At 42.5% G+C, this 16,142-nt stretch overlaps 1 protein-coding gene across 3 annotated transcripts in view; it reads right to left on the bottom strand.

The window, feature by feature from the left end:
* Positions 1-15,174, bottom strand: part of SEMA7A (semaphorin 7A (John Milton Hagen blood group)) — a 60,830-nt gene extending 45,656 nt beyond the window's left edge. For 2 of the 3 annotated variants that reach the window (XR_005747871.1, XM_040343006.1), the window contains exons 1-2: positions 14,584-15,172; positions 2,888-3,018 (exon numbers count right to left, since the gene is read on the bottom strand). Coding sequence is in view for 1 of the 3 variants with exons in the window: in XM_040343006.1 (XP_040198940.1) it covers positions 2,888-3,018; positions 14,584-14,683 (231 nt within the window). In the remaining 2 variants the exon portion in view is untranslated. Of the gene's footprint in view, positions 1-2,887; positions 3,019-14,583 lie in introns of all 3 variants that reach the window. The other variant, XR_005747872.1, reaches the window with a different exon arrangement.
* Positions 15,175-16,142: the final 968 nt, after the last annotated feature.

The following is a 16,142-nucleotide window of genomic DNA, read 5'->3' as shown; positions in this document are numbered from 1 at the left end:
GCAATTCTGATTGCCTTTGCAGCCACATCATTTCTCTTTTTTTTTTACTAACAAACGTCGTCCTAGGGTTTGGATCTACTTTAAAGTGGTTATAAAGCTTTTTTTTTTTTTTTTTATAAAAATAACAAACATGCCTATAATTACCTGCCAATGATCCTCTTCTCCTTGCCAGCCCTCCAGGCCCCTCCTCTTCATCAGGTGCCCCCAGGGAAAGCCGCTTGCCCTGGGGGCATCCATGTGTGCTCACTCATGAGACCCGCTGCTGCCTCTATTGACACAGACAGTGGCACTCTGCACCGCCCCTCACCCCCATGTGACCGGAATTGATTGACAATAGTGGGAGCCAATCACTCCTGCTGCTAATAATCTGTCCAATGAGAGAGACATCAGCAGGAGCCTCTGCGCTCATGCACATTGCTCGATCAGATGAATTCAGGTAAGGAAAAGGGGGGATCTGGGGAGCAGCTGCAGTACAGAAGGTTTTTCACCTTAATGCATAGAATGCATTAAAGTGAAAAAAACTCAAGGCTTTAGAATCACTTTAACAATCTGGAAAAATGTCAAAATATTTAAGCAGGAATACCATAGCAATCACATGCAAACAAAAGCACGGTATTAAGCTGCATATATAGTACATTATACAATTTTATTTTATTTTTATTTTTTGATTTCCTTTAGATTTACTTTGAACTGTGTAGTGCAAGGGCCTGTCTGATTGTATACAAATTGAAAATTCTTAAGTCTGACCTCATATTATATGACTTTGTTAAATCTAAAATTGTACAAGAAAATTGTATAATGTATGGCCAGCAATAGTGTGCACAAAAACTGTATTTATTTACTAATATTTCTGTAAACATAATCATTGATGAACCATAGCTTTGGTGTGTCTAGATCAGTCTTTCTCAACCTTTTTAACCACTTAACCCCCGGACCATATTGCTGCCCAAAGACCAGAGCACTTTTTGCGATTCGGGACTGCGCCGCTTTAACTGACGATTGCGCGGTCATGCGATGTGGCTCCCAAACAAAATTGGCGTCCTTTTTTCCCCACAAATAGAGCTTTCTTTTGGTGGTATTTGATCACCTCTGCGGTTTTTATTTTTTGCGCTATAAACAAAAATATAGCGACAATTTTGAAAAAAAAATAATATTTTTTACCTTTTGCTGTAATAAATATCCCCCAAAAATATATAAAAAAACATTTTTTTTCCTCAGTTTAGGCCGATACGTATTCTTCTACATATTTTTCGTAAAAAAAAAAATTGCAATAAGCGTTTATTGATTGGTTTGCGCAAAAGTTATAGCGTTTACAAAATAGGGGGTATTTTTATGTAATTTTTATTAATATATTTTTTTTACTAGTAATGGCGGCGATCAGCGATTTTTTTTTCGGTACCTGCGACATTATGGCGGACACTTCGGACACTTTTGACACATTTTTGGGACCATTGGCATTTTTATAGCGATCAGTGCTATAAAAATGCATTGGATTACTATAAAAATGCCACTGGCAGTGAAGGGGTTAACACTAGGGGGCGGGGAAGGGGTTAAGTATGTCCCTGGGTGTGTTCTTACTGTGGGGGGGGGGGGTGGCCTCACTAGGGGAAACACTGATATTCTGTTCATACATTGTATGAACAGAAGATTAGCATTTCCCCCGCTGACAGGACCGAGAGCTGTGTGTTTACACACACAGCTCCCGGTCCCCGCTCTGTAACGAGCGATTGCGTGTGCCCGGCGGCGATCGAGCCCGCCGGGCACATGCATGGGAGTCGGGGGCGAGCGGGGGGGGGCGCGCCCCTGGCGGCACGCACGCGCCCCTAGTGGCGGCTAGAAGAGCCGCCGTACAGCTACGGCTCTCGCCCAGGAGAGCCGACCTGCCGCCGTATAACGACGGTGCGCGGTCGGATAGTAGTTAACATAGACTTACCCTCACTATACATTAGTGTGATGGTCAGTGGAAAAAAATGTTCGTTACTTTGCGATCAGTGGGAACAATCCCCTCTTACTTATAGCTGATTGCGTGGTTACATATCAGCATACCTCCCAACACGCACGGATTCTGCAGGACTTTCCCGCATAGACACTTATTTCCCGCAGTCCCACAATACAGGAAATTTTCCCGCACAGGAAGAGGACCCAAGGAGGTAAGAATATATATTACCCCCCCCCCCCTCTAATGTTGGGCTGGCGACACCCCCCCCTTGTCAACTGTAACCTCGGCCGATCGTCCTACGCTAAGCCCCCCCCCCCCGCTCAACAACTTCGCTTTGCTGTCAGTGAAAAAAAATATATCACTGTCCCGCGGTAGTACCCCCCCCCCCCCCCCAACAACATTGATTCAGGTAAAAATTTATTTTTAAAGAAAGTCCCACAATTGGATTTGGAAAAGTTGGGAGGTTTGTATCAGAGAGGCAAATGTATTTCTTGTTTAAAGTAGAACTAAAGGCAACACTTTATTTTTCATTTCAGATAAAGTAAGCAAGGGTTCTAACCCCTGTAAGTCATCTGGGTCCCACTAGAGTGATTTCCCTTCACTTACTGTTCCATAGCCACAACAGGAAATAAAAGGAAAAACCTCCAAAGTTGCAGAATCAATTGGCGTTCCCATTGGGAGATATTCTCCTTATTTCTATGCTAGGGATAATCCAAAATACAAATCCAAAATTTGCAATTTCACTTTAGGTGAGAACGGTAAACAGGACAAATAGAGAGGGTAAACCTCCCTAACGGAGACATAGACAGCAATAAAAACTGACAGGTGTTCTAATCCATCTCCGCTAGCAGCCTTTGGAGGAACCCTAGGGTCCCACAGAACCCTGCTTAAGAAAAACTTGATCTAGCTGGATGCAATATAGCATAGCATAGCATACATAATACTTACTGGGTATTCCTTCCATGTGCTAAAATCATAGTGGTACACAACTTCCTCTCCCCCGATGTACAGAGAATCTGGATTGTCCAGGTAGAACATAGCATTTGGTTGCTTATTGGGTAATGCAACCGTACAGTCACCTGTTTACAGAAAAGTTGGGTTGAATGTTACTTGACAACCAATACATTTTAGTGAAGATACAGGGAAGCACACAGTGAAACAAAGCGTTATTTTCAATGACTTTTCATTATCATGTTTTTAGCAGTAATATGTTTACTTCTTTATTGAATACATTCATATTTAACAACAAAGAACCAATAAAAACATTGAGAAATACGTTATAGACTTAATGTAGCCCTCTTGAAAATGTAATCATTTCAATTCGGCCCACTATTTGATTTGAGTTTGGATTAGAGCCTCTGTCAGGTTTTAAATGCTGTCGGTGTCCCACACTTGCCATGAATGCAGCCTCAAATGCAGCCTCATCATGGCCATGAATGCAGCCTTACCATTGCCATGAATGCAGCCTTACCATTGCCATAAATGCAGCCTCACCATTGACATGAATGCAACCTCAAATGCAGCCTCACCACTGACTTAAATGCAGCCTCACCATTGCATTAATGCAGCCTTACCATTGCAAGAATGCAGCCTCACCACTGACATGAATGCAGCCTCAATTCAGCCTCACCATTGCATGAATGCAGCTTCACTATTGATATGAATGCAGCCTCACCATTGCATGAATGCAGCCTTACAATTGCAAGAATGCAGCCTCACCACTGACATGAATGCAGCCTCACCATTGACATGAATGCAGCCTCAATTTAGCCTCACCATTGCATGAATGCAGCTTCACTATTGATATGAATGCAGCCTCAAATGCAGCCTCACCATTGCCTGAATGCAGCCTTACCATTGCCATCAGTGCAGCCTAATTGATGCCAAACTGCAGCCTTGGAGGGGACAAATACATACAGGAGAATCTCCTGTTTTCTCAGCGGCCTCTTTAACACAAAATCCCACCTCCTATGATAGGGAGAACAGTTGTCCAATGGCAGCCCAGGAGACTGGACTTCCTATTACAGAGGCTGCCGTGTAAACAGGAAATTCTCACTGTAAGCATTCTGTCTGCGCTCGTCCCGCCTCCTCCCTGTCCCCTCCAAGGCACATTATATAAAGTATATATAAATACGGGTATATATCTTTAGTGACCTCTGTGGCACTCAGGGATTCGTTGGGGGTCATAAAAGATATTTGTTTAGCCAAATTACCAGTGGGGCCGTTATTTTGGCCCGCGGGCCAGACTTTGGACATGCCTGGTTTAGATGATAGGTCTCCCAGTGCCACATTTGGCATGTCATTTTTTTGGGGGGGGTGGATGCTCTCTTTTTAGAGGCATCCAACTCCCACTTCCTCCCGGGGCTCCACGGTGACGGAAGGAAGTTCACCTCTCCCCCCTCCCGCCGTGCAATCTTCTGGGACACGCCACAGGTCTCAGAAGATTGTCCGACCAATCACAGCACGCAACGCGGCTCGCTTATGTGCAGTGCGTGCCCAGCTGTGAAGCCACAGCCACGGCCCACAGTCAGGATGCAGGCGCCACGGAGAGGAGCGGGGCTTCGTTCGCCCACATCGCTGGACCGCGGGACAAGGTAGTGTCTGATTATTAAAAGTCAGCAGCTACACTTTTTGGAGCTGCTGACTTTTATATGGGTGGAACTCCGCTTTAATGAAATCCATGATATTGCATTAATTAATTCAGGAGCTTGAAAGGGTCAGCGTCATACAGAACTGTGTGGGAGGAAGACTTATCCACCTAGTTACCAAGAAATTGTGTAAACAGTTATTGCAAAAGCTGCTTCCTACACAGCAATGTATATGTGACAGTGTTTGTGTTTGTGCAAGCTCAACCACTCAATTGAGAAAATCCAAAGATCTGAAATAGATTTAGCAACCCAGTTGAGACATCTTTTCACTCAAAACACACAAACATGAAGAGGTCAGGAGCAGGTTTGATATTCTCACAAGTTACTTATGAGCAGCAGACCAATCTGCCATTTTTAGTAACTTTGCCTTGTATCTATCTGCTCCTGTTTTGCAGTGCCTTACTGCAGCCCTCAAAATTTGCACTCGCCTACTCTCATTTGGTGAGTAAACAAATGAGGAGGGCGAGTAATGACAGGGCTGTGCTATCACAGGAATGTATACCAAGTGCTCCTCCGCCACGCACAAGCTTGCAGCGCGGATAATTCAATTCATACAGTCAGCCACCTAGGACCGCCCCCTTTCCACCTCCTGCCACACATCCCCGCCCAGGCTTGCGGAGCGTGTTGTTTATTAGACATGAAAGAGTCGCTGGGACCGCCCCTCACCACCTCTGTTCTGCTGCACATCCCCGCCCAGACACACAGACCGTGCACTTCGCCGCCTGGGACCGTGCACTTTCGACGCCTGGGACCGCCTCACTCCGCCTTCGTTCTGCTGCAAATCTAAGGAGTGGGGCGGTCATGGATGGGAATTGGAGGCATAGTTATCATGGATGGGGGCCCCCCCATCCATGATATCTATGCTTTCAATATTCTCCCCAATCCATATCTATGCCTCAAATTCCACCTTCACTCCCCTAATCTATCATACGGTATGATAGAATGGGGGGAATGGTGGTGGAATTGGAGGCATAGATATCATGGATTGGGGAGAATACTGAAAGCATAGATGTACAGGATTGGGGGGAGATTGGAGGCATAGGTGTTCTGGAGAGGGGAGGTCAGAAGATGAGGTGTGCTGGTGGGTCGTTGGGAGGGGGGGTGGGGCTTTGGAGGCAGAGATATGCTGGAAAGAGGAATTGGAGGGTTGGGCGTTGGAGGTAGTGATGTACTGGGGGAGGCGTTGGAGTTAGGGATGTACTGGGGGAGGCGTGGGCGTGTTTAGGGGCTGATTTATGGGAGGTGCAGGGTTATTGACCCCCCCCCCCTTGCATCGTGTGGTGGCTGCCTCAGTTGGCTTGCTTGTGGTGAACTGAAAAACTGAAAAAATTTGTTTGGTACATTTTTTGTGAACATGCATTGGGGGTAAATAAGTTGTAAATAAATTGGCACACTCAACTTGATGCACATCAATGCAACCAAAAATGTGCATATAATGGGCCCTTATTGTGTACCTCTATCTGCCAGGCCTTTGCCCTTTGATTCCCAGTGCTCCAAACATCTGAGGTGCTCTTTTTGAAAACAAACTAAACTGAACCTCTTTGCTTAAGCTATGACCCACTCTTCTGGCTCTCCTTAGCTCCCTATTGACTTTAAAATGTGTCAGAGGTTAATACTAGCCACTAAGTAGCCAAGGTAGCTGACCATGAAGGGCCAGATGGCTATCTGGTATATAACGCATGCTGGATTTGATATCTATGTACTTTAAGGGTGCCTGCCTTATCACCACCTGCCTTATGTCTCCACTTTCACAGGTCTACTGAAGCAGCAGGCTTGCTTTAATGGATATGTGCAATTTTATAATACCCTGAGTGTCTATTAAATATTTATCCAGGAAATAAAGCACTTTTACAGTTCTAGCCTTTAACCATTTCTCCTTATCTTCCTATCATTTGACAGCTTTTGCTTATGATAAAAAAATAAAACTCCAGCCAAATTTTCTTATATTTCGTTTTGGTTAAAGCAAAGAAGCTTAGAACCTTTGAGATTTTTCTTGTTGTCTGTGATCCTCTCCTAGTGACCACAGTCTGAAAACAAGGAAAAGAGAGGGCATCTCCCTACAGTGAAGAAGGTGAGCAAAAAAAAAACCTTATATGTGTTCTAAGGCAAAGTCGACAGGCTCGCAATGGTGCCGGTTCACACATATCTTGGGTGGCCGTGGTCCAGATAAAAAAAGGATCCAGTGCATGTTTGGGTCTGGTTCAGGTGCGAATTCAGGCAAAAATTTGGACCAGAAACGCATCTGCACTGGTGAACAGTCACGCACCGGACCCCAAGCACGAACCTGCGGCCACACATGTGTGAACCCTGCCTAACACCTTCCCATGTCACTAAAAGTTTTTTTAGTCCTGTTTGTGGGGTTAAGTCATTAATCTGTATCGCATGCGATATTTGTGCTTCTTGTTTATTTTTTGGAAATATCACATGTGATAATAAAAGAGTCAATTAGTTAAAGTAAAAAATATTGAATTTACTGTAAATACCTAAAATTTGGCAAATATGTAACATAAATACTGCATAAACATTTAAATAAATCATTAAAATGGAATTCCAGGCAAACCCTAACCAGCCATACAACTGTCCCCCCCTAACACCTATGCTAACTAACCTGTGTAACAACGATGTATATACTTACCTATTTTCAGGGTGCTCCAGTCACATGTTTCAGCTCCCTTGTGTCTGCCACGCGGCTGAGCAACAGTTGTACTGCCCCCTGGCCACCTACCTCAAGTGCCCCAATACAGCCAAACAGGGCGGACAGATGCTATGGCCATGGCATTTTTAAGTCGGGGTGCAGAATTTGACAGATGATACTGCCTGTAAAAATTGCCACAGGGTGTAAACACTGTGCAAATCTTACACAGACAAGGGAGGTAAATGCACAAATTCTTTACATCTTTGACATTGTAACATCTGCCAACTATGGAAACTTATACATTTGCTAATATATCCTTTAAAGTTTCAGTAAAAGGGTTGTAAAGGTTCAAATATTTTTTTTTTTTTAATAACAAACATGTCAAACTTGCCTCCACTGTGCAGCTCGTTTTGCACAGTGGCCCTGATCCTGGTCTTCTGGGGTCCCTCGGCGGCTGTCTCCCCACAAGAGCTAACCCCCTTCATGGGAAGCTCTCTCACAAGGGGGTTAGCTTGTGGGCGCGCCCCTGTGATACAGCCGGCGGCTATAGCCGCCGACTGTACCAATCGGCCCCTCAGCGTGCCGCGTCATTGGATGTGATTGACAGCAGCGCCAGCCAATGGCTGCGCTGCTATCAATCTATCCAATATAGCCAATCAACGGCCAGACTCCGTGGAGAAGAGGACGTCGGGGGACGTGCACAGCAGGTAAATGGGCTCAGGTAAGTAAAACGGGGGGGCTGTCATTGGCAGGTGAAAAAAACACGTACCTTTACAACCCCTTAACTACCAGCTATTACATTGCACAAAATGTCAAAAGCAATGAAATCTCTGATATGGAAAGATGACCAAAAGAGGAAAAGGTGGTTTATATATGCAAGGAAATGCAGATCAGGCATTCTACTGAGGGCCAGGTTGTAACTATCATTATTGTAAACTCTCTTTGGAAATGCAAGAGAAATGGTAATACAAAAAAGGTTTTTAATTACATTTTGTATAAACAAATGTACACCAAAAATATATATACAAGGATAGTACAGCACTCACGTGTCCAGGTTATTAGGGTTATTAGGTCTTGTGCACAACTGATATAAGTAGATTCAACTGACTTGTTCCGAGAAGCATTGATCTTGGGATTTAAAAAAAAATCTTCCAGGCCATCTGCCAGCCTTGGCTGTTATCTTTCTATAGCACACATCAGACACACTAATCTCATCTATAGCACGTATTGCGATGTCACATTTAAAAAACTTCTTGGAAATGTATTATGTTTTTCATTTTTCTTGGTATTTATAATGATTTAGGAGTAAACATTTTAAAATGTTTATTTGTAAAATAAAGATACAAATACCGGTAATTAAAACCATGATCTAAAATATGTAAAAAGTATAAATGTTGAAAAATAAAACAACCAAAAACAATATTGTTTTCTTCTATTAGAAATTACTACAACAACCGGTAAATATACTAGAAACTATTATCTATGTACTGAACATAATATTTTATTGTAATTTTGTAATATTCCCAAAGTAAAAGTCCCTCATATGCAGAATTCCCCTGTAGTTTCAGTACCTAGAATAATAGTATAGTAAGGTTTCCGAGCTGTGTACTCAAAGTTCTGTATGTAAATGTTTGGTAACATCGGTAAAACCAGAAACGTAAAAGCACGCAAACAGCTTCCTAAAATATATAATATTATTGATACTTTTGATTTATATCAAGCGCCTCTATCATATGGCATATTTTAAAAATGTTCACTGGACATAACGCTGAATTTGCAAATATAAAACAGGATAGCTATATCTCATTATATATATTAGATCCTTCTCCTTCTCCTTGTGTTATAGCTTTGTGAAGTGAGCTCATATTGTATATCATTTGAAGTTTAAAATGTAATAAGACACTATATATAACATCATTACAGTGGAAACTTGGATTACGAGCATAATCCATGCCAGGAGAATGCTTGTAATCCACAGCACTCAAATATCAAAGCGAGTTTCCCCATAGAAGTCAATGGAAGCGAAGATAACTCGTTCCGCATTGACTTCTATTGCATGCAATACCCCATGTGGCCAGAGGCGGGGAGCGCTAGAGAGCCTCGGAAGTACTCTGGCACAGCTCGGCTGAACCTGGAAACTCTCGGAAAGGCTCGGAAACAGAGCATTTCTGTGTATTTCTGAACGGCTCTGAACCATTTCGAGTGTCACCGGCGCCCCCCTGCACCTCTGGCCAAATGCGGTACTGCACACCCCATTGGCTTGAATCCTGCTTGTTTTGCGAGACAACACTCGCAAACAGTGTCAGGATTTTTTTTAAAGTTGCTTGTCTTTCAAAACAACCGTGTTACTCGTTAACCAAGGTTCCACTGTATTATTATTATTATTATTATACACAACTATACAGTGCCAACAATTTGTGCAGCGCTTTTCAATGTAGAAGAGGGACAGCACAATCACAATACAGTTCAATACAGAAGGGACAGGAGGGCCTTGCTTGTGCTTGTGGGACTTACATGTTTTAAATGCTGTTTAAATGGAACTTCACTCAAAAAGTGAAGTGTTACTGTTTCGCTCCCTTCCCCCAGCCTTTAATTGAGTTACATTTTTTTTTGTGGTGGTGGGCACAGATTTTTATCAATACCCACTATAATCCTTGTCTAGCTACAGTTTTTGCAGCAGCTGAAACACTATGGTTTCCGTTTATGATCACAGTCCATTAATGATTTATGTAACAGAGATGATCGGGGGAGAACATGTTCTCCACCGATCATCTCCGCACAGAAGCTGTGATTGACTGACACAGAAATTGCCAGTTTATGAATCGGTGATCTCAGCACTTCATTGGCAATCTGTCACAATTCACACTCCCCGATTCACCAGCTCAGAGGTGGAGAATTGGGGAGTGACGAGAGAATTCTGGGGGAAGGAGGAAGATTTTTGACTTTCTTCTTCCTCGGTTAGACCCCCCCAAGGCAGTAACAATGTCCCCCTGCCATGTATATATATATATATACTGTATGTATACATAGTGCCATATCTATATATATGGCACTATATACAGTGGGGATCAAAAGTTTGGGCACCCCAGGTAAAAATGTGTATTAATGTGCATAACGAAGCCAAGGAAAGGTGGAAAAATCTCCAAAAGGCATCAAAGTACAGATTAGACATTCTTATAATATGTCAAAAAAAGTTAGATTTTATTTCCATCATTTACACTTTCCAAATGACAGAAAACAAAAAAATGGCTTCTGCAAAAGTTTGGGCACCCTGCAGAGTTAATATCTTGTACTGCCCCCTTTGGCAAGTATCACAGCTTGTAAACGCTTTTTGTAGCCAGCCAAGAGTCTTTCAATTCTTGTTTGAGGTATCTTTGCCCATTCTTCCTTACAAAAGTCTTCCAGTTCTTTGAGATTTCTGGGCTGTCTGTCACGCACTGCTCTTTTAAGGTCTATCCATAGATTTTCAATTATGTTGAGGTCAGGAGGTTGTGAAGGCCATGGCAAAACCTTCAGTTTACGCCTCTTGATGTAATGCCCCATGGATTTTGAGGTGGATTTAGGATCATTATCCATTTGTAGAAGCCATCCTCTCTTTAACTTCAGCTTTTTCACAGATGGCATCAAGTTACCATCCAAAATTTGCTGAAATTTTATTGAATCCATTTTTCCTTCTACTCGTGAAATGTTCCCTGTGCCACTGGCTGCAATACAACCCCAAAGCATGATTGATCAACCCCCATGCTTAACAGTTGGACAGAGGTTCTTTTCATTAAATTCTGTGCCCTTTCTTCTCCAAACGTACCTTTGCTCATTCCTGCCAAAAAGTTATATTTTAACCTCATCGGTCCACAGAACTTGTTTCCAAAATGCATCAGGCTTGTCTATATGTTCATTTGCAAAGTTCAAACGCTGATTTTTGTGGTGAGGACGTAGAAGAGGTTTTCTTCTGATGACTCTTCCATGACGACCATATTTGTACAAGTATCTCTTTATAGTGGAATAGTGTACCACAACTCCAGTGTCTGCCAGATCTTTCTGGAGGGATCGTGCAGTCAAATGTGGGTTTTGAATTGCTTTTATCACAATCCTGTGAGCTGTTGTGTCTGATATTTTTCTTGGTCTTCCAGATCTTGCTTTAACTTCCACTGTTCCTGATGACTGCCATTTCTTAATTACATTCCGTACAGAGAATATTGAAATCTGAAAACCCTTTGCTATCTTATTTTAGCCTTCTCCAGCTTTGTGAGCGTCAACTATTTTCAGTTTTCTAGACAACTGCTTAGAAGAACCCATGGTGCTGATTGTTGGGGCAAGGTCAGATGAGTCTGGGCATTTAAAACCTTTGAGATTGACATCACCTTCTCTTCCCAGACGATGATTGAGAACAATCCATGACACTGGCAGGTCTCAGCTTTGCAAAGGGGGCAGTGCATGCTATAAATTCTGCAGGGTACCCAAACTTTTGCAGACGCCATTTTTTTGTTTTCTGTAATTTTGAATTGAAGTGTAAATGATGGAAATAAAATCTAACTTTTCATATTATAAGAATGTCTAATCTGTAATTTGATGCCTTTTGGAGATTTTTCCATCTTTCCTTGGATTCGTTATGCACATTAATACATATTTTTACCTGGGGTGCCCAAACTTTTGATCCCCACTGTATGTATATATAGTGCCATGTCTATATATATATATATATATATATATATATATACATATAGTGTGGGACAGATATTTTGTTAACTACTGGGCGGTCTCCTCCGGGATTGTCCGTGTACTGAGCGGTGATAATTTATCACTGCTTAATAAACGGATATCTCTGTGTTTCAGTGAATTTCTGGTACTCTAACCTCGTTATGTCTAACAAGATTCCAGTATCAAGCCTCACGCATGCTCGAAATGACTTTGGCAAATGCGCAGTAGCTTTTTAGGCATAGGTAGGGTGCAGCAAGATGGCGGCAACTGCATTGAATGTGACGAGCGCATGCTCGTCGTACGCGATGACCTCAACGCGTTCTTGCCTTTCAAAAGAAATGCGGTTCTTTTGTAAGGAGTGTCTGTACACTCGGACCACAAGAGATTCTTGCCAAGAATCTCGTCAGGAAAAACAAGGGTTGTTTCCTGACGAGATTCTGGCCCATGTGTACAGGGCTTTAGGGTCCGTTCTCCAATGTTCAAAGCGTTGTAGATCGATTCACTCCTCCAAAAGTGAAGCGATCTACACCTATTCATAAACAGGCATCCACAGTAGAACGATCTCCTCTGTGAATGCCCGGAGAATGGAGCAGTGAAAAATTGTCACTGCTTCATAAACGGACACCTATGAGTTATGTTCCCTACAACCCACCGGGTTAAAAAAAAAAAACTGACAGCTCTGGTCGGAGCCACTGTACTAACGATCTGACGTTAGTTAGTACAGCAATCTCCCCCGCTGAGCTGTTGTGCTCTGACAGGGGGGTGGCTGTTTTTTTCAGCATGCTCGTCCGATAGAAGCCTTCCGTGTCAGACCAGCTGGCATACACACGAGCCGAAAGTTGGACGGTTTTTATTGAACTGCCCGATGTCTCCTGACATTCGGCCCGTGTGTACAGGGCTTTAGGCAGGCCATAGATGATGTGATTCTCTTTCCTGCAACCACAGATCGCAGGAAAGAAGAATGTTTGATTCCCCCATTAAGGCTGGGTTCACACCTATACGAATTGGATGCGGCTTATACAGCATCCAATTTGCATGACATTTTAAAATACATTCATTTGAATGAGACTGGTTCACATATCTGCGGTGCTTCGCACTCCGCATTGCCCAAAAAACGTGTGCGTTTTCTAGGCGTTGCGTTCCGGTGCGAATTCAGGCCCATATGGGCACGCATCTGATTTGTGGATGTGTTGCGGTGTGAACAAAAATTCTCTCCCCTCCTCCTCCACCTCCCCCTTAGCTAACAACGATTGGCCTGAACAAAATTCGCAGCTCTGATTACACCCCTGACATGATACTTCGATATTCGCAGCTAATACTTCATATTCCCATCGCACACATTCCTGGGTGAGCTCTTGAATTTGGTTGCTGTAGCAACAATCAGCTGGCTACTGGTACAAGTCACAATGAGAATATTTGCCAGCACACCATGGAACGACGTAAATAGCGTCCAAACTGATCATTTATTGCATGTTCACAGCACAAGGAAAGTGCAACGTTTCAAAGCCACGCAGGACCCCTTCGTCAGGCCTGGCGAAGGGGTCCTGCATGGCTCCGAAAAGTTGCACTCTACTTGTGCTGTGATCATGCATTAAATCATCCGTTTGGACGCTATTTACTTTGTTCCATGGTGTGCTGGCAAATATTATCATTGGTCCGCAGCTAAAACGCAGAGGAACCGCCAAACAACTGATTTTTATCTTGCCAAGGAAACCGAAGCTCACGTTCGCAACGCACAAGTGTGAACCCAGCCTAAGACAGTCAGTGTTTATGGGGGAATCCCTCCCGCAGAGCTTTTGTGTCCCTGCCAGGAGAACACAATGATTATTGCTAGGGGCTATAGCCACTGGCAATAATCACATGTAAAAATCCAACATGCTTTCTTGTTGACAAAAAAAAATCCTCCTTTAATAGTATGTTTTCTACTATGTGCTTTATGTATACCTGTGTTTTCGTATCCCCTGCGTGGGAATTTGTCGATTTGTCTAAAATACTTTAATAAAAAAAATATTGTACCAGAAAAAAAAAAATCCAACATGCAGTTTGTACCCAAGTTGGTCGATGGATCGGCTTGAGTACAATCAGCCTGCCCATAAATGGTTTAAAGCTCTTCAAATTCGAACCATCTATGGCTGGCTTTAAAAAAAAAGAACAAGTTCCTCTTTAAGCACCTCTACTGTTTTTGGCATTATGCGTTTTAATATAAACATGTAATCATGAATCGTGTATATAGATCCTCATACAATGCACATGGTAGCCTCGATATAAGAACAAGTTATCAAGATTATGTATATGTATGGCTAGTGCCATACATTTCTGTGACATTTGCAAATGTCTAACATGAACAGTTATTACAAATGCTAGTAAAATCCCCTCTTTAAAGAATCGTTTATCTCTGTAGTATCTGATTCACGTGGCTGATCGAGGCTCATTCACACTGCTGTACACTGTCAATAGAATCGTATATTTCTGCGACAGGAAAAAAAGGTATTTGCGTACAGCCAAGGGCAGCAACCTGTACAAATCAATGGCAGGATTCAGCTGTACTGGCAACCACACAGCCTATAGTTTACATGCATACATGGACAGATGAAGAGTCCTTGATGCAAACACCGGACATGTCAATGTCATGTGAAAGCGATAAAGGGTAAAACATCTCTTACCTGGATTAAGCTGTGTCAATCTTGGTTTCATCCTGACATTTTCATAAGTATAGGAGAGGGAAATACACAACCCCAGGATTAGAGCGAGACAGACGTTCATGGTGAGATGTCAAAAGCTGAATGAAGAAGGCTCTGGGTGCGCTAGTTAAATAGATACGTCTCCCTCTGGTGGCGAAAAAAAGATAAAAAAAATTCTACTATATGTAATGATGCATTATACACGGTGGGTTACGGTTCATTTTGAATGCCGCCCAACGCACGCAAAGCAGCACATGCACAGTCCTGAAAATTGCAACTGTATTAAAAAACATATTTTAAAAATGTTAAAGGGGGACACAAATTATTTGGGCCTTCCTTCATGAGGTTGCCTCCGCCTTTCTCCCCGGGGTTTAAACCTATTATTATGGTTTTTAGAGATATAGCACTTTCAGGGTCGCTGCCCCTTTAAATATTTCTGCACACCTTGGGCAGGTAGGAATTGGGCCAATAGGATTGTGTTGAATTTTCTGGAAGCGGTGGGGCTCATTATATAAAGGGCCCACCGCCGCAGGTATCTTGCTGCTGGTCCAAGGATCAAGTGAAGGAGGAGCTACCCTAACTCCCTCCCATCGGTTGCACTTTATGGGGTGTGTCAACTTTGCAGCAAAAGGGGGACTTTGGTTATAAAGTTGATGGAAGTTACTTTGCTTGAGTCATCAAAGCTAAGCAATTTTGTTAAAGTTAAATTGATTGGTGATTTTTTTAATATGTTATGAAATCTATATGTTATGTGAAACCAATAAAAGTGTCACAGACAATTTATGCAAACAGTAGAATGTGGTGTTTTTTATTTAATTGATAAGATTGTGTTTGGAGATGGGGGGGGGGGGAGATAGTGTGGAGTGCAATCTCATGTATACATTGGATTAATGGATGGCCATTTTAGTACCACATACCATTAATTCAATTACCAAAATCAGAAACAATTATTTTGAAAAGGGATTTTTTAAGGTGCCCAAAAGTATGCAAGCATTTTAAGATACCAAATAAAAATAAGGATACTTTTTTTAATAATAAATAAAGTAAAAAAATGTAGAGATTAAAACATTGTTGAGTACATACAGGGAGTGCAGAATTATTAGGCAAATGAGTATTTTGACCACATCATCCTCTTTATGCATGTTGTCTTACTCCAAGCTGTATAGGCTCGAAAGCCTACTACCAATTAAGCATATTAGGTGATGTGCATCTCTGTAATGAGAAGGTGTGTGGTCTAATGACATCAACACCCTATATCAGGTGTGCATAATTATTAGTCAACTACCTTTCCTTTGGCAAAATGGGTCAAAAGAAGGACTTGACAGGCTCAGAAAAGTCAAAAATAGTGAGATATCTTGCAGAGGGATGCAGCACTCTTAAAATTGCAAAGCTTCTGAAGCGTGATCATCGAACAATCAAGCGTTTCATTCAAAATAGTCAACAGGGTCGCAAGAAGCGTATGGAAAAACCAAGGCGCAAAATAACTGCCCATGAACTGAGAAAAGTCAAGTGTGCAGCTGCCAAGATGCCACTTGCCACCA

The sequence above is a fragment of the Rana temporaria genome, chromosome 3 (genome assembly GCF_905171775.1).
Source record: "Rana temporaria chromosome 3, aRanTem1.1, whole genome shotgun sequence".
Lineage (NCBI taxonomy): Eukaryota > Metazoa > Chordata > Amphibia > Anura > Ranidae > Rana > Rana temporaria.
This window is presented reverse-complemented; position numbering and strand designations above follow the sequence as displayed.